Here is a 22,025-nt window from a genome sequence, read left to right on the forward strand (position 1 = left end):
AATCCATATGCCAAATATGTATATGCAGATTTCCAAGTAATGTAAATACATATTTACATACGACTCTTTTATTTACTTTACATCCAATGTTCCATTCTGCTGTTTCGCTTACTCTCCACACTCCAGCAAAACATTCAAAAAATGAAGTATTTTAAGTGAAATGTGCCAGAGTGAGATAGAGCGAGAGCGCGCTCAACTGTCTACCCTACAACTACACTTTGCCGGCCACTGCGACTAACAGCGCACACTATCCATGTTACTTCTGTTAATACAATTCTGTTACCCTTTTACATTATGCTAAAATTCAAAGACGTATTACATGCGTTGCGTCAATTGTCAAAATACTTAATTTATTTTATGTTAGTATTAATTGACGGCATTTGAGCATACAGGGTATTACGAAGCCGACTCTCATTGCCAGCAGCATTTCAGCTTGTGTGTTTTTTGGCTTTGGCTCTCTCAGTGTTTTGTTTCTGCTTTTTGCTTTGCTTTGCTTTGCTTAACTGCTCTGCTCTCAGTTCGTTTTCAACGCGCATTCAAGGCGGACGTCTAATTTTTTCGTGTCGTGAAGCGTTCATTTTTTGTCGCCAACGCGTCGCCGTCGCTCGGAGTCGGAGCCTCAAAACATTCGCATTTTGTTACAGATTTAAATGAGTTTCAAGTGCCAAAAGCATTAAATATTATTTGCTTAGTTAATTGCAAACTGCAGTGAGTAAACAAAAGCAAATAAAAAATCTGGACGAAGTCGGCAAAAAAAAAGAAAAGGAAACAAAACGGACACAGGTTCCTTTTACGAGTGTGTGAGTGAGTGAGTGTATGTGTGTTTTTGTTTGTTGTTATTGTGTTTGTAGCTGTTGTTTCGTATTAGGCAAGCAGCAAAACGTGAAATGCAAATTACAGCAATAATAATAACAACGGCAACAGTAACAACAGCAACAAAATCGACGACAACAAAACACTTTCGCGTGTGAGATAAAACGAAAATTGCGCGCCAAAAAATCAGCAGCGAAACAAAAGGATTTAAAAATCACGCACACACACAACAACAGAGAAAAAAGAAGATAAATACCAATACAAACAACAAGGCACGCACGAGCAGCTGAGAGAGCAGAAGCAGTCGATAAAGCAACAACAAAAATAACTGCGCTAGCAGCATCAACAACAACAATCAAAACAGACGACGAAAACGAAAACCAAAAAGAAATTCCAGTTTTATCTTGCGCCGCCAAATTCACCACAGCAAAGGACGTTGAGAGAAGGCGACGACACTTGAAGCATTTTGTCGTCTGAGTCGTGGTGAGTTTTAATTTTTACTGCAGTCTTTTTGTTATTTTCTTTTGACGAAAGTGCAAAAGTCAAGGCTCCTATTTGCTAGCTAGATATGGATTGTTTGTGTGTATGTGTGTGTGTGTGACCTTTGCAGGCATATCGAGTGTGCAAGAAGAGTCCTTGACAAGCCTGTGTGTGCCTTGCACAGTGGTTGCATGTCGATAATTGTGTGCGCAACTCCCTTTAATCACTGTCGGCTTACAGTGAGGCAAGATGCCGGTAACAATAGACACAATGCTGATTAATGCACTGTGACGAAACGTATGAGATTACGAACGAACCATCATCGAGTGTGTCTTACAAAATAAAAAAAGATTCCCAGACCTACTGCCAGAGTTATTCAAGTAGAAAGAAATTGATCAGATAACAGATTATTTCCTTGTCCGAAGCCTTTGTTTCCTTAGCTGGTTTTCCATGACAAAAATAACAAAGACACAAAATAGATATGAGGTCTTTTATGATGAAGATTCTTCTAATCTGTAGAGTGAGCTTGGCCTTCTCGTTTTCCATTTCAGGAAATATAGTAGACCGAGTTAATCTGCTTATCTAAATTGTAGTTTGAGTAACCAGAAACTGCTAATGAGTTCGGGGTAATGGAGGAATTAGTTGAGGCTCAAATTACAGAGCATTAGTACGACGATAAGTCAAATCACTGTTGTTATTTCAGATGATCTGTAAAAAAGGCGAATAACAAATTGCTTCTTCACTTTGTGTTTTGCTTCAGAGAACAGAAAACAACCAGCAACTATGAATATGTAGCGAATTTTTAAGATAAATAAACATTTTGAGCTAATATGCGCTATTTTACGTATGAAGCACTAGTTTCTGTAGAATTACTAATGATATTATCAGTATTTTTTTTTAAGATTTCGCAGAAAATAAATGTCTTTTTTTTATTTGCTTTTTATGAAGTCAATATAATACTTATTTATCATAGTCATAAAATTGCTTATTATTTAGTATAAAATAGTTTCCTACAAATATTTTTAAAAGTTTGCGTGAATTTATCTCATACATGTTTCATGTTACTAATAGAATTATCATTAGCCAAATATGTACATAGCAAATGCTATCTGTAAATTTGTATCGTCCCATAGAACATGTATACCTAGTGTTATTATTACATTTCATTTAATGAAACTAGCCGGATTCAAAGACTTGTTATTCATTTCAAAAATAACTAAAAATGCTGAATTGGATTTGAATTTCCCTTAATAAATAAATTTTCTCTTTTAATGTGCTAGTTTCAATAAGAATCACTAATAGAATTATCATTAGGTAAATATGTGTTCAGAAAATGCCATCTATAAATTTCTATCCCACTCAAGAAGAATGCGCACGTATGTGTGCATGTGAAAGTAATAACCGATAAGAAAGTAAATACACTTTTATTGCACATGCATACGTAGATACCATGTAAAAGCTTCCACTCCCTAATAAGCCGCAAGACCAATAAAAATACACTAACAATTATCATTGGAGGTGATCTAACGACAGTTGAGTTGAGTTCACTGTGCCTCGGCCTCGGGGCAAAGTCAAGCTCTTCTGCTTCTTCTTCGTCTTCGTCATCAAGAGCATGTCCTGTGTCTGAGTGTGTTTGTGTGTCGGGTAATGAAATGTCTAGACAGTTGGGGAGATGACTTTGATGCAGCTTCCTTCAGCGCACTCAAACTCCATCACAGCAGAAAAACATTGCTAAACACATACATACACACGCATATAATCCCTTTTTATTGCACTCTCTCGTTGGAGGCGACCACAGAACATCAGCGAGATAGAACGGGACAGAACGAGTGTGTCGTCCTCAAACTCGTTTTGCTACTGAGTGTGAATAATGGGCGTGAGAATTCGACTTCACTCCAACTCCAACTCCACTCCACATTGCACTGGCACTCGCTCAATCGTGATGATTAGATGTGTGTGTTTATGTGTTTGTATGTGTTTTGGGGCAAAATGCGCTCGTAAATTACAAAACCATGCTTTTATTTGTCAAAATTTGAAACTTATTTGAACAGGCGCCAAGCAAAGGGCAGCAAGACGACGGAGCAATTCCAGTTCCCCAGTTGTCAGGCGAGTTTGTTGTTTAATTTTTGTGTGTTGAGAGAGAGAGAGAGAGAGAGAGAGCCCTTTGGAAAAGCACTCGGAAGGCAATCGCACTCACATGACTTCGACGCTCATTTCGTAGGGATTTTGAGATATGATTTTTGTCAATGAATTTCTAATTGGGTTTTTGCGTTTGCTTGCATTTATTGAGTGTTGTATAATGCCATAATGATTGATGGTGTTTCTCGATCTGCGCAATTTAATTGATTTGGTAGCCAAGCGTTAAATTTTCTGGCAATTCATTTATCAACTATTACCTCATACAATAAAGCATAATCCACTCGTTTACTTTGCACACATTTCGGTTCGCATTTTTGCCATTCTTTGCACAGTTGTTTTTATATTTTTTTTCTCCTAAAGCACAACAACAAATTTGCTCTTAATGACGCAGCTTGGCTGAAACTCGTCGCCTGCTCATTATTGTTGTCTCGCTCACACTCAGAAGCCGCAGTTTGCAATTTACGGCAATGCCAAAATTAGCAATGTGAAGCAAAGTGTAAACAAAAGGAGCAAAAATACAAAGGCATTCCCACTTCCAATTATGGTGCTCTCAATACACACATAAACACACACATACACACCCCAACGGGAATTGGATTTGAATTTGGATAGCGCGCCAAGGCAAAGGCAAGGCCGCGACGGTCACTCGAAAACAACAGCAACAAAAAAACATTAGAATAGAAACAATAGCAACACGAAGAATGGGAATGAGACTGAGCGTAAGCTAACGGCATGAATGAATGCCATGCTGGGTTACGTTGAATATGCATATGTATGTGTGTGTGAGTGTGATTACATATCATCATGTGTTATTGTTGTTGCTTGTTTTTGGTGTTGTCTCGATTAGCCGCAAATAGATATTTTGTGTTTTGTTTTTACTTTATATGGTCATGTTTTGTGTGCTTTGATAAGCCAGCTTTGCAGTTTAAGCTTTGCACTCTCGTTTGCTCGCTCTTTTTCACTCTCTCATTCGCTTGCCATAAGCAGCTGGCAGATGCGGATTGCGATTGTGATTGCGATTCCGGCTTATGCAATTCATCATTATGGCCACAATTTGCCACAGCAACAACAAATGCAATTGAACCGCCGCCATTTGGTAATGAATGCTGCACAGGCCTCCTCCCTCTCCTTTGCACTCCCCACCTCGCCATCAAAAAGCCGTTGTCGAAGCAACCTGAGGAACTCGGCTCAAAAAGAAATAATAAAAGTGAAAACTTGTTTTTGCTTTCTGCCGCTGTTGTATGTACATAGTTTATTGTTGTTGCTATTATTATTATTTCTGTTATTGTTTGTGCCGTTGTTTTATGTCTTGCATTTGACTTTGACTTTTCAACCGCTTGTCGTCATCGTCATCATCCACAAAAGCCAGACACAGTGGTTCACAGTTGTAAACAACGCACACATAACGTACACAAATACATGCATGCAAGTGAGCATAATTCAATTGTCTTCGTGTTGAGTTTTTTTGTATTTTGCATGCACACACACACATTCGTAATCAGTGCGGACGATCTATGCAGCCTGTCGACCACTGTGCAATGTCCAAAGACAACAACCACCAAGCAGCGCTGACGTTGACGTTGACGCTGACGTCGCACGATGGCGCTTTCGATTTTCTTGCCTTGCCTTGCCTTTACAACCCCACACGCAGCAGTAGCAATAGCAATACAACTCCCCATGTGTGGAAGGGGGCAAGTGAGCAAATAAGCAATCCAGTTGTCTCGCGCTCTCTCACTTACTCGCTTGGTCGCTCTCACTGCTGAGTTGTGCCCCTTTGGCACCCAAAAACACAAAAGAGAGCCAAAGCAAGCAACAACAATGACGGCGAGCACGAGCAAAGGCTAAAGAGTGCGTGTGTATAGGAGTGTGTGTGCGAGTGTGCGAGTCAAAAAGTCTTATTGGATATACTGAACGACTTGCGCTTGCACATTTTGATGATTTCCTGTGAACATTTGGATATTTCAATGTAAAGAAACTTGTTGCATGCGATACATGTGTACGAGGGACAGAGAAAGAGATAGAGAGAGCGGGCGTGAGGTGCGCATACACACACTGTTAATGTTCTGTTGTTATCATGTTAATGAACTCGTTATATTTACTAATGACAACACAAAGCAATCAAGCGAGAAAGTTTCAAAAGTCAACTTTTAACTGCACAAAATGAAGTATGTAAATGTTTTCCTTTTCAGATTCTTTGTATTATTCGCAAACACACACTTGGTGATAATTTCATTTAATGCATTTCTTTTTGGCTAAAGTGAAAGGCTAAATGCGATGCTTGTTTTAGTTTTTAGCCGTAACTTGTGTTTAATTGTTTAGCTTGAAATGTGACCATCTATGTTTTATTTGTTAATTGTTGCAATTTTTACGCGTCTCGCCGCATTACATAAAACCAGTGTTGCATCTCTTTCGCACACACTCACACTTACACAAAACCTGCCGCCACATTTTCTTGTTAAAAGCTAAACGTTAAACTTTATGCTTTTGATTGGCTAATTGTGAAATTGTTGTTGCTGTTGTTGTGGCTTGTCGGCGGTTTTAAGCCGCCTCATGAAGGCCATTTGTTGTAATGCTCACTTACTCGCATTATGATTTAAGATATTTCTTTCAAAGACGCCGCTGTGTGAAATATTTCAACGCTAACTTGTTGGGCTGCTGAGTTCGCTTGGTGTCTTATGAGTTATGCAATGCATATAAGGAAATCGTTAGGTCATATGCATAAATATTTTACGGCCCCTCTAATGAGATCAGCCAAAGCTATAATCAATTGATACTTAAACAGAATTATTACTATATACATATATTAGGGAAGTTCCTCCCTATAAAAAGTTTATTTCTTATTGCTATTAATAATTGTATGATTGCATTGTCGGAAAACGCGAAAATATTTCCAAATCTCAAATCAATAAAACAAAAAAATTATTTCATAATTTACACACAAACAATCTCAAGTATGTGGCACAGACAAGCTTCGCTATAATGAACACTTGAGTGATATTTTAAATTTATGCATTTTGTTTTACATTTTGTTCTGCACGCCATATGGCGATTACTTAATATTATCTAGTCTATATTAAAAGCTTCTTATCTGTCATTTTTATGATTTAATTTATTTTTGACCAAACATATAAAAGAATGCGGTGTATGGGATTATCGCAGTGGGAGATAAAAATGTTGAAATTCGGTTCTGATAAAGTAATTTAGACTGGGGTAGTTTGGCGAGTAAACAAAAATTTAAAAAATATGATATTTTTATATTCCTTTTTTTAAAAGATTCGGAAAGAAATTTCCAATTTAATTTATGTGTTATAATGTTTGATCAGATTTGAAAGAGATTCGAGAAGAACATTTCAATAAAATTAGATTGAAACGTCAATTTTCACCTTTTTTTTAAAAGCCATCATAAATTTCTAAATTTCATAGTTTTTATATTCGAAAAAGAGTTTTACTAAATCCAATTTGTTTTTACCTAGTTTTTAATGCCTGCCCTTATTTTGCTTATTTATGTTCTGTTCAATACGTAAACATTCATTAAAATTCATTTGTGAGTTTCCGTGTGGATGTTGATAAGGTGAATTTGTGTTAAGTGTGTGTTTTTTTGTTTGTGTTTTTCCAGACGCGAATATCGCTTGATTAGCTCTTTAGTTGTATTTCGTTTTTTTTTTGTTTTGTTTCGGCATTACGAAATTTTCTTGAAATGAACTCCGAAAAAATAAAAAACAAGTAAGAAAGCTACAGTCGAGTGTACTCGACTGTGAGATACCCGCTACTCATTTTAAATAAAAGCAATATATTTTGCGGTATTATTTTCAAAATATACCAAATATACTACAAAAATACTAAAAATATACCAACTGGTATATGTGGTATATCGGTGTAGTAGCGCATTCAAAATATACCTTAGACGGCACAATATACCAGATTGTATATATTGCTCTATCTCTTATAGCCTCTGAGATCTAGGTGTTCATACGGACAGACGGGCATGACGGTCTCAGCTCTTGACGCTGATCAAGATGCCTCCTTCTACCTGTTACATACATTTCCAGTCGGCACAAAGTTATAATACCCTTCTACCCTATGGGTAGCGGGTATAAAAACCATGCTAACGACTCGGTGACTAAAACGCGCGCTGAATACCCTGTAAAAACATAAATTGTGTATGGGGTATGTTTGAGGAAGTTTTTAGCAACTTTTATTAAAATTCAATAGAGTAAAGAACTCTAAATTTCGAAAGCATTTCTATTAGTCTATCATTTATGCATTTTAATGTTGTTTGCTGTTTGTTGCTGTTGGTTTTAAACGTGCTGCCCGCCTCAATTTGTTTATCGTAAATGTTTATGTGCTACGCCTTTTAGTTGTCTGTGTGTGTGTGTGTGTGTTTTGTTTATGTGGAATGCCAAACGAGAACGCCACATGGGAAGCGAGTGGCATCTGCGTCTCCTCCCCTTCCCTTCCCCTATCCTCCCCATTCCACTCTTCTCGCATCCTCGCATTTTCTCATTCGTTTCATAAACAAGCCATAGAATTTTGTTGTTGTGTAGTTTCAGTTCGTGGAATGAATCGACGTGTTGGAAAATACTGAACTGAAAAAAAAAGTAGTTGAACAATTTGTTAGACAAACAGAAATTCGCAGAAGAGGTCAGTTTACTATATGTAACTACAAGTGTGTCTCGTCTGTGCATTGCGCAATTAAAATGTGTCCGGTTTTTTAATACTCTGTATTTTTTTTTATTATGGAGGCACTTGTCAAGTGGCTAGCCAAAAAATTAATAAAAAAAAAATAAAAACTGGCTGAAAATTCGAAAATTGTTTATAAAAAAGCGCAAACAAGACGACAAACGATGTCGACGCGGAAAATGTTGAAGCGAATTACATGAATGAATGATGGAATGAGTGAATGAGTAGCTGACTGGCTGACTAACTGACTGAGTGAATAGCGCTGAGAGAGTGAAAGCCACAAGTAAGCCACTTTACAGCTGTCTTATATTATTATTGTGAATTGTGAAGGCATTTCTTTCGAATGTGCACACTTCCTGTGGTGCCACAACTTGGTGCATCTCCCACTGAGTTGCTGCAACATGCAACAAAAACACTCGCTACCCACAAGTGGCTGAGGAAATGTTGAAGCAGTGGGATGGCGATTGGGATTGCGATTGGGATGCCAGCTAATTTCTCATTCATGAGTCAGCTGAGCGTATAAATGGCCCTTGAGCCTCCGCTCCCCCCCCCGCATCGAAACTCCTGTTAATGGGCCACAAAACGAGCGCGCCAATAAATTCTGACACGCCACTAAAGCTGAAAAGTCAAACAAACGCTACAAGTGAGAGCGTGTTCAACTTGAAGATACTCTATAACAACAAAGAAACGAAAGGTACACAAAATAACGGAAACTATTAAGAAAGTATAGGAAAATAGTGTGGTATTATTCTTAAAATATACCACAAAAATACTTAAATATACCAACATATTTGGTATATGAAATATAATATATTTGGTATATTAAAATACAGCAAAGGCTATATTTGGTATATTAAATATACCAAAGGCTATACTCGGTATATTGATATAATACTACATTCAAAATATACCATATACGAAAAATATACTGGATTGTCAGCCAAAGCTATTAACAACCGAAGTAAGGAGACATTTTTTCCCATACAAAAGAATTTTTGAAATTACTTCTACAATTTTTATATGATTGCAACCAAATTATATATACTTTCTAGGGTCGTAGATGCTTCCTTCTACTTTTGACATTCATACAAAATAGTGTGGTATTATTCTTAAAATATACCACAAAAATACTTAAATATACGAAAAGGCTTTATTTGGTATATTTATATAATACTACATCCAAAATATACCATAGACTACAAAATATACTAGATTGTCAGCCAAAGCTACTAAGACCCAAAGCAAGGAGACATTTTTTCCCATACAAAAGACTTTTTGAAATTATTTCTACATTTTTTATTTGATTGCAACCAAATTATATGCTTTATAGGGTCGGAGATGTACATACATAGGTTATAATACGCTTCTATCCTACGCGTAGTGGGTATAAAATGTTGCATAATTATTATAAAATTTGCAAAATGTGCAGATTATATAAAATCGAATTAAAAAGCCAATGTATCAAAGTCAAGTCTTCAACATTTTTAATTAATTTTAAGATGTATTTTCTAGTGATTAATGATTAATAAATTAATTTGATTCAAGCTTTAGCAGGTCATTGAAAACTGATTGTATATTTATTATTAAATAATCTCCGATTTTCTTTTGACGATCTTATGTAAACATTGTGAAATCGAGGAGGGGAAAAACTTGCATAGATGCTTGCTAAATTGACAAGTCTTTTAAAAATCAAATATCAAAAATATATAAAAAATGTGTAAAGTATTTACTACATTCCACTTTTCGCACAATTCTCAGGGTATTAAGAAAACTCGCATGCCATCGCGACAAACCATATAAGGAATTTTTGGTGTCTGGGTTGGGTGCGAGTTCGTTTGGTTTTAGCCTTGGTGCGGTTGAGTGTCTCTCTGGGGGGAAGTTGGGAGGTTGGAAGGTTGAGGCTTTACTATTTTGAAGGCGCATCATCATCATCGCGTGTGTCGCGTGGTCGGCTCGTTTAATGTCAAGGCAGACAAACAAGCCAATAACAATAACAATAACAAGAACAACAAATACCAATAGTAAATAGTAAACACAAATCGCAATGACTAACACGCGCCAGCAATGACATTGATACCTAAAGGGAACTTACAGTATATTTAGGATCCGACTGGAAAATACTGAGAATAGACCTTGATCTAGAAAAAAACTACTACTAAACTTTTAACGTGACAAAAGTGTGATAAAATCGCATGTAAATTGTGCTTTAGATTGCCTTGAACACAGTTTTCATTTTAATTAGCTCATTAAAAAAAAGGATAAATTCTTTTAGTGGTTCGTTCTAGATTTAACTAATTAAGATTGCGCATCTAAAGTGCAAATTAAGCGCTTGGTTACTGACAAGTTAAATGATTAAGAATCAAAATGATTGTTGAAAATTGGGCTTTATTATCAGTTTAAAACATTATTCGATAATAATATTAATAAAGCTGCAATAAAACAAACTTTACTTTAAACTATTTTGCCTTTATGAATTGTTTACATTTAATGAAAGCTAGGATAAAATCGAGCACTTTCTATACATATTTTTTATTAAGCAAATGAACGCTGTCAGCGAAAAATGTTCATTGTTCGCTATTCATTTAATTATCGACATCCCCACAGAATTTGCATATCTATTCACGCTTTGCAAATTGTTTATAAATATTTAAGCAATTGTGTGCAAAATGTTCAAAATCAACAAAACATGTTTTTGCTTATTGATCGCCAGTTGCAAACAAATTCCAAACAATTGAGCTCACGTTGCCTGACTAGACGAATCTATGCACCCTTTAGCATCTCACTCTTTCTCTATCTCTCTCTCTTGGTCTCAGCTGTTGCAACCCCCTTCGAAATGGGGGGGAGTTGGAAGTCATCCCCAACATAACCGCAAAGGAACAACAAAGCTCTCCAGGGTGAATTTGAAATGAAATGTTTTGTTGTCGTCGTTTGGTGTTTTCCTGCTATCCTGTTGAAAAATCAGGGAAATCTATTTATTGATGTTTTTCGCCAAGTGCAAATGGCAGAGAGCAACCCCCAATTCCAGCCCCCCTCTCTCTCCTCATCCATTGTGACGTCAGAGCATTGACCTGTTGTAGGGGTCGAGTTTTGCTGAATACAAACGAAAGAACAACAACGAGCTTTCAACTGTTATTTGAGCTTTTCGACAACAACAAAAGCTCTCCTGCTCCTGTTGACGTCATTGCTCCTGTTCCTGTTGCTGCTGACGACGTCGACTCCTGTTGCTCCTGTTGTGTTGTCAGCTGCTTGCTTCCCATTGCTGAGCGCCTGCTGTTTTGAGGCGGAGTATTTGAGTTAGAGTTGTTGAATGGCGCGCTTCACACGCCAGCCACACCCCCCGTCCGCCCCCTTTTTGGCAGAAGCAACTCAAACTCCGCAACTCTTGCGCTGGAGAAGTGCTGAGCATGGAGTCGAGTGCGTCTTTTTGCCCCAAGAAGTTGCACCGACAATGTCTTAGACGCTGCTGCATCTTGTTGCTCAGCTTTGATTTCACACGTGTTCGTGTGTGTGTGTTGTGCGTGTGTGTGCATTTTCCCTGTGCCTGTGAAGCGGCCATTTTCTCCATGGAGCCAATTAGCACCAGGCGAACAGCAAGCGAGCAGACAACGTCCATTGATTTTGGGCGGAGGCGCTTTTCCTGCCCAGGACTGGCTGGCTGGCTGCGTTGCTCCTACATGCTTGCCCCTGAAATATGCCACAAACAAATACACACACAGATACAGACACACACACACATGCGCATACACCTACGCAGTTGGGTGGGAGGGAGGCTTAAGCCAGCCAATGATTGTACGCAGCTTCTACAGAGCTTTGGCCTTGTGTGGCACGAACACACGTGTGTGCAGCTGCCCCAACAAAACGCGCCACAAAATGTCTGCAGGTCAAGGCAATGCAGCGCATCAATTTGCGGAGGCTGCAAAAAGCCAAATGCACTCAACAAAAACTGCAGATACAAAGATACTGCATACTGAGATACTTTTGTCGAACTTGAAAACTTATAAAAAGAGATTTGGCAAGCGTTAGATTCTTATTTGTGATTCTTTTGATTATGGAATTATGTAAATTCTTTGTCTGCAGTTGTACATACATATATAGTAAATCATAAGAATATCATTTTATCATGCATTTCCTTTTAAACACATTTTTGAAATTATCTAAATTCTGTGCTGAATTAGTTGAATAAATCATAAGAATATAATTTTCTTATGAATTTCTTTTTAAACACACATTTTGCATATTTATAAGCTTGTTATTTAGATGTGTTAATTCAGGCTTTTAAAAACATTTCTTAGAACTCTAACAATTCAATAAATGCGAATATATATTACTGTTATATCAACAGTTAGAAATTGGAATATTACATATAAATTTCTGTTTGCTCAACTAGTCCAAAATCTTTGAATTGTTTTTTAAATTCTCTTTTTGCTATATGTTCTTTTAAATTCTTTAAACTTGTTGTTTGCTTTCATTACGTTTTAGTCTTTCACATATTTTTGTTTAACCTTTTCTTACATTTACTTTGAATATTTTGTAGTTTTCTTACAAATATCTTTTTATTCATTTCATTAATTTATTTATTTATTTTCTTTCAATTTATGAAATGAATTTTATTTACATTAATAACTATACATTACGACTCGTCACCCATTAATTGCGTATCCGTAACTTCTCACAGATGTCTGAATATTTATATTATATTATTATATATTATATTTTACTTTGAATATTTTGTAGTTTTCTTACGAATATCTTTTTGCCATACTTAATTTAAAAAGGTTTTCATTCCATTAATTTATTTATAATTTTTTGTATGTTAATTTAAGGAATGAATTTCATTTACACTAACTACACATTGCGTATACGACTCGTCACCCATTAATTGCGTATCCGTAACTTCTCACAGATGTCTGAATATTTATATTATATTATTATATATTATATTTTACTTTGAATATTTTTTATTTTTCTTACGAATATCTTTTTGCCGTATTTAATTTAAAAATGTTTTCATTCCATTAATTTATTTATAATTGTTTGTATGTTAATTTATGAAATGAATTTCAATTAGACTAACTACTTATTGCGTATACGACTCGTTACCCATTAATTGCGTATCTGCAACTTCTCACAGATGTCTGAAATCTACTCAGCACGCTATCTATAAAAAAGAATACTTAAGAAACAGACATTCTTTGTTAAATCTTGCGAAATGTTTTGTAATACGCCAAATATAGCTAATATAAAGGAAGGAAATGCTTTTGCATGTGGCAATATTGTGAGTGTAGCAATCAGCTTTTGTCCGTCAGCAATGTGTACACAGCTGGTGTAGCCTTGAGGTAATCGAACTCGAGTCTTTTGTTTCGATTTAGAATTGCGAAATAATGCAAACTGAGTGATGCAATGTGTTTCATAAAAAGACAAAGACGTGCTAAAAAGCCAAGTAATTAATTGTATTGTGTTATTTTTATTGATAAATGTGCAAATACAAATATTCGCTTAAATAGTTTGCATATTTTTTCTGCAAGTGTAGACGCTGCAACCTGTTCATGTGTGACGTGGGGTAAATTTGATTTAAGAATTAAGAGTGAGGTTGGTTGGGGGGTGTTGGTGAGTGAACAAAAGCTTTCACTTTCATGCTTGCAGCGTCGTGGCAAGGATGAACACAATGCGTCGATTTTTGCATGTTCGTTCGTGCAACCAACACACAAAACTCACAGCTGAAAAATTTGGGTCACTTGTCGCCGTAGTTGCGTCGTTGTCGTTGTCGTGTTGCATAAGCAGCAGCAGCAACAGCGGCAACAGCAGCATAAAGCGACAAAACCACCACCCATTTTTGGGTGGCAAGTTGCTGTTGTTGCTGTTGCTGCTGCTGCAAATGAGGAAGCCTAAAATAGCAAAAAGCCACACACTCGTACACACTCGAATCGATTTGCAGACGTTGCAACGTTGCAAGTCGGGTTCGGGTTTTGGCTAGGCTCATTTTGCTGCTTTTGCCTTGCCACAACCGCCGGGCAGTTTGAAGCCATAAGTTGCATTGATAAGAACACCACGCGCAGTGAGTGCAGAAAACGAAAGTGAAAAGTGAGCAGTGAAAACACAAAAGGGGAAATATGCTAATGAAAATGCAAGTGCAAGTGGAAAATGAAATAGAAATGCGAAACCATGTGGCAATGTGGTGAATGCACTCGGTGTGTAAATAGAACAACAAGCCGACAATTGATTGATTGATTGATCGGCATTGGCGATTTGCAATTAGCCAAGTAAACATACAACGCGCGGCAGTAACAAATTTCTTGTTGCAACAAGCACAACAGTAAGCAGCAGCAACCATGCAACGTCCCGGGACGCACATCTCGACGAGCATCATGAACCGCATGTCGATCTTTGAGAGTGAGTTCGTCACCCCCCCCCACTTCTCAGACGGTGAAATCGCGATCTTAACTTAAATATTCGGGTATAAAAAGTGTCTTGCAAAATGCAAAACTCGATGCGTGTTTTAGATGTTAACAAAACTTCTTTGCCCATAGATCTTTTCTTTTATTTGTGTTGTATGTGAAAAAAACATGCTCCAAGCGTGGTATTCAAAGATTCGTGCTCGAGATTGGAATGAATCAAATGAATGCAAGCAACAATAACAAAGACATTTGTATTCAATTTCACACTCAAACAAACACATTTGTAAGAAAAACTGTTAACATGATTGAAATGCAGATCTTAACTTTACGCGTTTCGAAGAAAGTACCGAGTTCACTTCACTTCCAAACAGTGTTGTGTTAGTGTTGTAAAACGCTGCGAATTTGCATGTAGCTTTGTGTCTGGTTCATGTTGATCAGTTGTTGATCATATCAAAGACATTTGGAAAGTAATTTTGGTTGCTCGGGGAAATAATTGTTAAAAAACTTGGAGAAAACATATATCAAATGTTGTTTTTACTGCATAGGGTTGAACAACGAGCACATTGTAATTTAATCATTTATTTGTGTGTTTTATATCCGTAAAATTACTTTGATTTTAAAAACAAGCTACAAAAGAGTATACTCGACTGTGAAAAATCCATTGTCAATAAAAAACCGATTCGGTATTATTATTAAAATACACCAAAATAATACAGCTACATACTACTAAATTCTAAATACACCATACACTTTAAAATGTACCCATTTTAAATATAAAAACAGGAGCGGTATTTTTGAAATATACCAAAATAATTATAATAAAATAAAATATTCTTAAAATATACCAAATTAATTTAAATATATACTACAACATTCCAAATATACCATAAACTAACGATTCGGTAATATTATTTAAATATACCAAATTAATGCAGCTACATACTGCTACGCTTCAAATATACCATAAACTTCAAAATATACCCATTTTGAATAAAAAACAGGATCGGGTTTCTGAAAATATACCAAAATACTACAGATACCATAATCGACCAAATGTTTCCATTTAAAAAAAGCGGTATTCTTAAAATATACCAAATTAATACTACAACATTCCAAATATACCATAAACTATAAAATGTACTCATTAAAAAAAGAAAGGGACGGTATTAGTCTTAAAATAATATACCTGATTTATACAACGATAATATACTATACTACTAAACTACAAAATATACCAGATTGTCAACCAAAGACCACAAATAAATATAAAAATTTGAATAAAAATTATTACAATTATATAATTTTCTCTTGATAAGGAAAGTACATATTATTTGTAGGTTTAAAATGAAGCTGCCTGTTTTATTCTTAAAATATTATATACGAAATTAATAAACCGAAACACTACTGTATTCAAATTATACCAGATTAGGAATCAAAGTAACTAAGACAGTTTATGTAAAAATTTGTATAAAAATGATTTCGTTATACATTTTACTCGGAAAGAGCACATAAATAAGATAAATACATACTCGAGGCATTCAGGCTTATTTTAACATGCATTCATTTTAGATGACACTAATTAATTAAAAATGAAGACCCTTCAAACATCAATATGAATAATACTCGCAACTGCAGCTTAGCTTGTAAAAATATGCAAAATAATGCAGTTGAATGCCTCGTCGAGTGTTGTGAAGTGCTGCCCTGGCTCTTGAGGTCATTCAACTGTACTCCATTGCATACCAATTAATAGAGTTTTGTATGTTTGAGGAGCAGCAAAACAGCAACAGCAAAGTGGCATTAAAAGGGCCAATTGAGCGGAGCTCAAAGTTCGAGTTGACATAGTTTTTCCCATCGATCAATCAATGGGTTTCATAAGACTCGAACAATTCCGACAAATTATCACTAATTCCACAACATCAATTCCAATTGATTGTCTGTTGATTTGGCTGCTTTTTGTGCTGGCCATGACAGCGACGAACTATTAACCTCTTGGGCTCGATCAATTATGAAATACGTGGCCAACTCGAAAGACTTAAAAAGCGAGCGTGTGTTGTGTGTGTCAATCGGAAATTGTATGCAAATCTTTATTGATTAATTTGGATAAGCCTTTTTTTTTGCATTTGCATTTGCATTTGATGGCTGCCACATTCTGAGGCATGCACAATGGTCTTCTATAGTTGGCTTCGATTACGATAGCGATTACACGATGACGATTGCAGACCGAATGAAGTTTTTCATTTGCGCAATTGAATTCGTCGTCGCCTTATTAGAAAACCCGCACAAACCAAACGAACTAATGAGCAGGCGAGGCTTGTGATTGGTTGGTGTGAAATGAAGTCGAGTCTTTATAAGGGTCTTCCCCCATACAACTAATTATATGCAATTTGTTTTCACCGAGTGACCATTCCATATACTACTATATACTATATATGTTTTACACTCCCTAGTCGCGTCTGCGACCCACAATGAACCAGACAATGCGACTCCTATGCAACTTGCACATAAATCAAGACTACTTTATTCCGTATGTCTGCTTTTAATTTATCATTTGAAAACTTGTAATATTATCATGTGTGTGTTTGAATGAAAGTTTTTTGTTTGTCTTTTCGTTTACGCTTTGATACGACCCGCAATGCAATGAAAGTTGACTTGGAACAAGAACCCAGCGAGTTTCCAGTTAAACTAGGCATGACATTCAAGTACTGTTAACCCCGGACATTACGCGTATTGTTCATTAATTTAAATGAAACTTGTCGTAGGTAGAAAGCAGTTGTTATTTCACATTTTATACAGGGTATCTACTGCTGAGATACGCCCCAAAACAAAACTTGCTGCTAATCGCATTTCACGCATTTTGCTTAATTGCTTTGGAGCATTCAAAAAGACTTCCGCATTGAACGCTCTCACAAGTCATTAAACTGAGTTCTCTAAATGAACTTTTGCGTGGCTGCTTTACAGGGTATTTACATAGGCCTAAAAGCATGAAAAACCGCTGCAAAACTTATTTCACGCTCTTGTTTTTTTTTTTTTTATTACTTTTCACCATTCATTAACTTCGACCAGAGGTATTTTGTTTGTTCGTTCTCTTTATTGTCTGTGATTCATTCGCCCTCATTTTAGAGGGTATTCTTAGAGTGATGTGCGCAAAATATTTATTATTTCGCGAAAAAATTTAAAACACTTTTTTATTTGTGTCTATTATTAAATTTGAGTTGTGTCTTCCCTTTTTTATTTTGTTACGTACGTTTTCATTTTTATAGCTTTCCACATTAAAAACTTGGATATACTTATATTTTTTGTCATTATTTCTACTTTTGTTTAGTCACAGATTTTATCAGTCTGCTGCAACTAATTTAATAATGTTATACTGCACAATCTTGACCATTTAAATTGAGCTGCTTATCAGTAACTTTCTATATGGAGTACATCATCAACTGAGCTGCTTTATTTTCAGAATATTTTGATAGTACATGCAATGTTTATTAGCCTCTTAAGATTGCTAAAATTATTCCTTTATCAAATATAGATTTTTTGTCGAACTTCTAATTTATGTGCACAGAAGTATCGTAGTTTTTTATAGGGTATTTCAAATAACTATTCGTTGCCAAATTCCGTAGTTTTTGAGAAGAGAAAGAGAATACGAGAATAAAAGGGAGTGAGAGAGAATCACATAAAAATTGTTGATTGCTTTCACAATGTGATTTGTCTCATCAGCAAATTTCAACGGCATTTTCAGCATTATGCGATGCTTTTTGGCCCTTATCTGCTACCTATTAATCTAGTTTAGGTTCTGGCTTTAAGTTTTATTTCTGTGTGATTGCCATTGTTGTTGTTGTTGTTCGACAAATGTGGGTTATGATGACGAGCAAACGGCACAAAAGAACAACAACAACAGCGGCGAAAGAAGTTGGTGCCAAAGAAAAAGAATCTTTAACATTGACTGTCTCTTGGCTTGACTTGACTTGACTTGGCTTGGTTCGTTGCTTGTTTGGTTCTGCCAAGTTGGCGTCGCGTTGCTGCTAGCTTCGTTTCTTTTTTATATGTCGGACTTTTTGTTTTTTGTTTGTGTAACAACAAATTGACAATGACATGAATGCCAAGAAATATTTAACCTTAATAAACGAGAGGCAAGCCAAGCACTAGACGAAGACAACGACCAACACATTTGCCACTCGTCTTTTGTCTGGCTCACATTTTTTGTTCTTGTTGTCTACCTCTTGATGTTGTTCTGGTTGCATTGTGTTTGATTTATGGAACGAAGGCCAAGTGCCAATTAAGCTTTTGCAACAGCAGGAGAGCGACAGATTTACGGCACACACACACTTTGTAGAAAGTTCAAGAATTTGCATTAATCGATTATCTCGTTCTCTATCTCTGTATCTTTTATCATGCAGATACAACGCCGCGCGCACAGAGCTTGACTGAGATCGATACAGCTGGCACCACAATGATGTCCATGTCGAGTTCACCGCCAGCCACGCCCACCGGTGTGCAGACCGATTCCGATGGTCTCATATTGCCAAAGAAACTGATCAATCCCTGCATGGAGAGCACCGATCGCAAGGAGCTGCATCGCGAGCTCAAGTTCAATGCGAGAATGTAAGTAGAGATTCAATCAACACTTTACAGAGAGCTAAAGAACAATCTAAATCTCTTAAACACATCGATTTGTGTAAATAAAGAAATGATAAATTTAATTAATATCTAAAATGAGCACTATTTCATTCATTAAATGAGATACTTATAGTTGAAATGTATCTATAACTAAGTCAGTTTGTCAAAAGTCTCTAATATTAGGTTGGCCAAAAAGTCTTGCGGTATTTTTATTGAATTTTCAATTGTTCATAAAATTGGTTAGAATAATGCGATTTAAGTCAAATATGCGCCGTTTTGTTCGATGACGAGTTCCCAACGAGATGCCAACTTCATAATGCCCCTCTTATAGAAGCTCGCTTTTCTATTGGCAAAAAACTCGGAGAGCCAATTTTCACAGGACTCTCTTGTGGCCAATTTCCGACTACCAAGGTCGTTCGCCATGGACAGAAATAGGTGGTAATCACTTGGTGCGAGATCCGGACTATACGGTGGATGCAATAGAACCTCCCATCCGAACTCCCGGAGCTTCTGGCGCGTCACCAAAGATGTGTGTGGCCTGGCGTTGTCCTGATGGAAGACAATTCGGCCTCTATTGATCAAAGATGGACTCTTCTGCTTGAGTGCTGCATTCAAGCGGTCCAGTACAGGTCCGAATTGAGTGTTTGGCCATAGGGAAGCAGCTCATAGTGGATGATTCCCTGCTAATCCCACCAAACGCGCAGAAGAACCTTCCTGACCGTCAATCCAGGCTTGGCCACCGTCTGGGCAGCTTCACCGCTTTTCGACCACAACCGTTTGCGCTTCACGTTGTTGTAAGTGATCCACTTTTCATCGCCAGTCACCATCCGCTTTAAAAACGGGTCGATTTTGTTGCGAATCAGAAGCGATTCGCATGCATTCATACGGTCAAAAATGTTTTTTTTTGCGTCAAGTCGTGTGGCACCCACACATCGAGCTTTTTTTTTTTTTTAATCCAAGCTTCTACAAATGGTTTCAAACGGTTTGATGACTCATGCCCAGCTCTTGGCCGATGCTCCGGCGCTACTATGCCGATCTGTTTCGATCAATTCAGCGATTTTATCGCAATTTTCGACGACAGGCCTTCCGGACCGTGGCGCATCTTCGACCACCTCCGCACCAGAACGAAAACGTTGAAACCATCGTTGTGCGGTGGAAATGGAAACTGTATCGGGTCCATAAACTGCACAAATTTTATTGGCATCATGAGTTGCATTTTGCCTTTATCGTAGTAGTACTGTAAAATATGCCGTATTTTCTCTTTATTTTGCTCCATGTTTGTGACGCTATAACTCACGAACGACTCAAGACAAACAACAATAAATCAAACACGTGTTAGCGCGGGAAAAGAGCTTTCCAAAAAGGTATCGCATGAACCGATTCGATAAATAGAACTAGAACTACTCGCTTGCAAAGACACCTATCGGAAATACCGCAAGACTTTTTGGCCAACCTAATATAATCCAAATATACCATAAATAAGAATTGTTAGCAATATCATTCATTTAATTAATATCTAAAATGAACTCCATATTCCATTCATTAAATGAAAAACTTATAGATGAAATGTATCTATAACTAAATCAGCTTGCCAAACGTCTTTTTCTATTAATATGTTTATTCTTTCAAAATTATTAAATTTCATTTGAACAAAAGATTTTAATTGGAATAGGAAAATGTTGGAATATTTATATTTAAACAATCAAAAATACCATTTCATATATGGATATCTTTAACTAACAGTTCCTTTTTCCTTTTGGTTCTTGATCTCTAATGTGAATGTGGTGTGGTGTTGTGATTGATAAATAATTAAATATTGAAAACAATTAAATATTCATACAAGTGAAATCCTTTTTATGTTTGGCAACAGAAACATGTATAAAATTATACTTTGATACACTTTTGTAATATTTTTTAGTCATACTGGAGATAATGTTTTGTTTAAAATTGTCAGTTTCATATTCGATGGGACATTCTTGTTCTCCTCTTCTTTAGTTGTCTTATTCTACTTTATTCATGTAAAAATGTAGTTTGAAAATTTCAAATTTATATTAAGAATGCTACGACAACTTTTCAACATTATTAGCAACACATTTACTTTTCTTTACAAATTTTTCGCTTCAAAACTTTAGTTCTCAAATAAATTATTAACGCAAGAAATTGATTAATTTGTAGAATTCAATTGAAATTAGTTCAATCGAGAATACAAATTTCATATTCATTGATAAATGAACCTACAGCAACTACTAATTATTGTAATTTATAGAAATAAACTTTCAAATGAAATTAAAAACTAGATTGTCCCATGCAATATTCGATTGTTTTGCACTCTAAACTTTCTTCCACTCTGCGAATTGTAATTTGATTACTAATAATCATGAATCCTATGCATTGCAGTGGCAAGAGCGTGTTGAACCAGAAGACGGAGCTGCAGCGAGCGTATGAGAAGCAAAAGGAGCGACATGCGGCGGCCGAGCAGCATTCACCGGAAGCGGAACTGGTTGGCGGGATACCCGGACTGAAGGGGGAGCTGGGACGTGTGATCATGGAGCGGGCCCAGAAGCACGAGGCGGCAGCCCAGCGACAGGATGCCGAGGAGGCTGAGGAGCGTCAGTATGTGAATCCCGAGTATCTGAATGTGCGTGCCAAGCTGCGTACGGCGCATGCGCCCAATTAAACTAAGCTAAATCAAGAAAAACAAACAACAAACAAAACAAAACAAAATCGAAACATTATTAATCGTAATTTTAGTTGTGAACTAACCAAAATTCTGTTTAATTAACTATTATATATATGTTTTTTTTATATGTAATGTACGTGTTATATTTGTACTATATCGGACTAACGTTCAAATTGTTCAAATCATTGTCGCTTACGAATTAACTTTGATTGATATTACGATTG

General features: G+C 36.5%; 1 protein-coding gene across 3 annotated transcripts; it reads left to right on the forward strand.

The window, feature by feature from the left end:
* The first annotated feature begins 395 nt into the window (after positions 1-395).
* On the forward strand, positions 396-21,845 carry LOC133835244 (protein FAM107B). 3 transcript variants are annotated; one of them, XM_062265232.1, is made up of 4 exons: positions 396-808; positions 869-1,296; positions 18,902-19,106; positions 21,519-21,845. In XM_062265232.1, exons 3-4 carry the CDS (start codon positions 18,955-18,957, stop codon positions 21,796-21,798), a joined length of 432 nt encoding a protein of 143 aa, XP_062121216.1. In that variant the 5' UTR covers positions 396-808; positions 869-1,296; positions 18,902-18,954; the 3' UTR covers positions 21,799-21,845. The 3 variants fall into 3 exon arrangements, with proteins under 3 accessions (XP_062121216.1, XP_062121206.1, XP_062121197.1); XM_062265222.1 differs by having other exon boundaries at positions 396-1,296; XM_062265213.1 differs by lacking the exons at positions 396-808; positions 869-1,296 and adding an exon at positions 14,381-14,502.
* Positions 21,846-22,025: the final 180 nt, after the last annotated feature.

This window comes from Drosophila sulfurigaster, chromosome 2L, assembly GCF_023558435.1.
Source record: "Drosophila sulfurigaster albostrigata strain 15112-1811.04 chromosome 2L, ASM2355843v2, whole genome shotgun sequence".
NCBI classification, from domain to species: Eukaryota; Metazoa; Arthropoda; class Insecta; order Diptera; family Drosophilidae; genus Drosophila; species Drosophila sulfurigaster.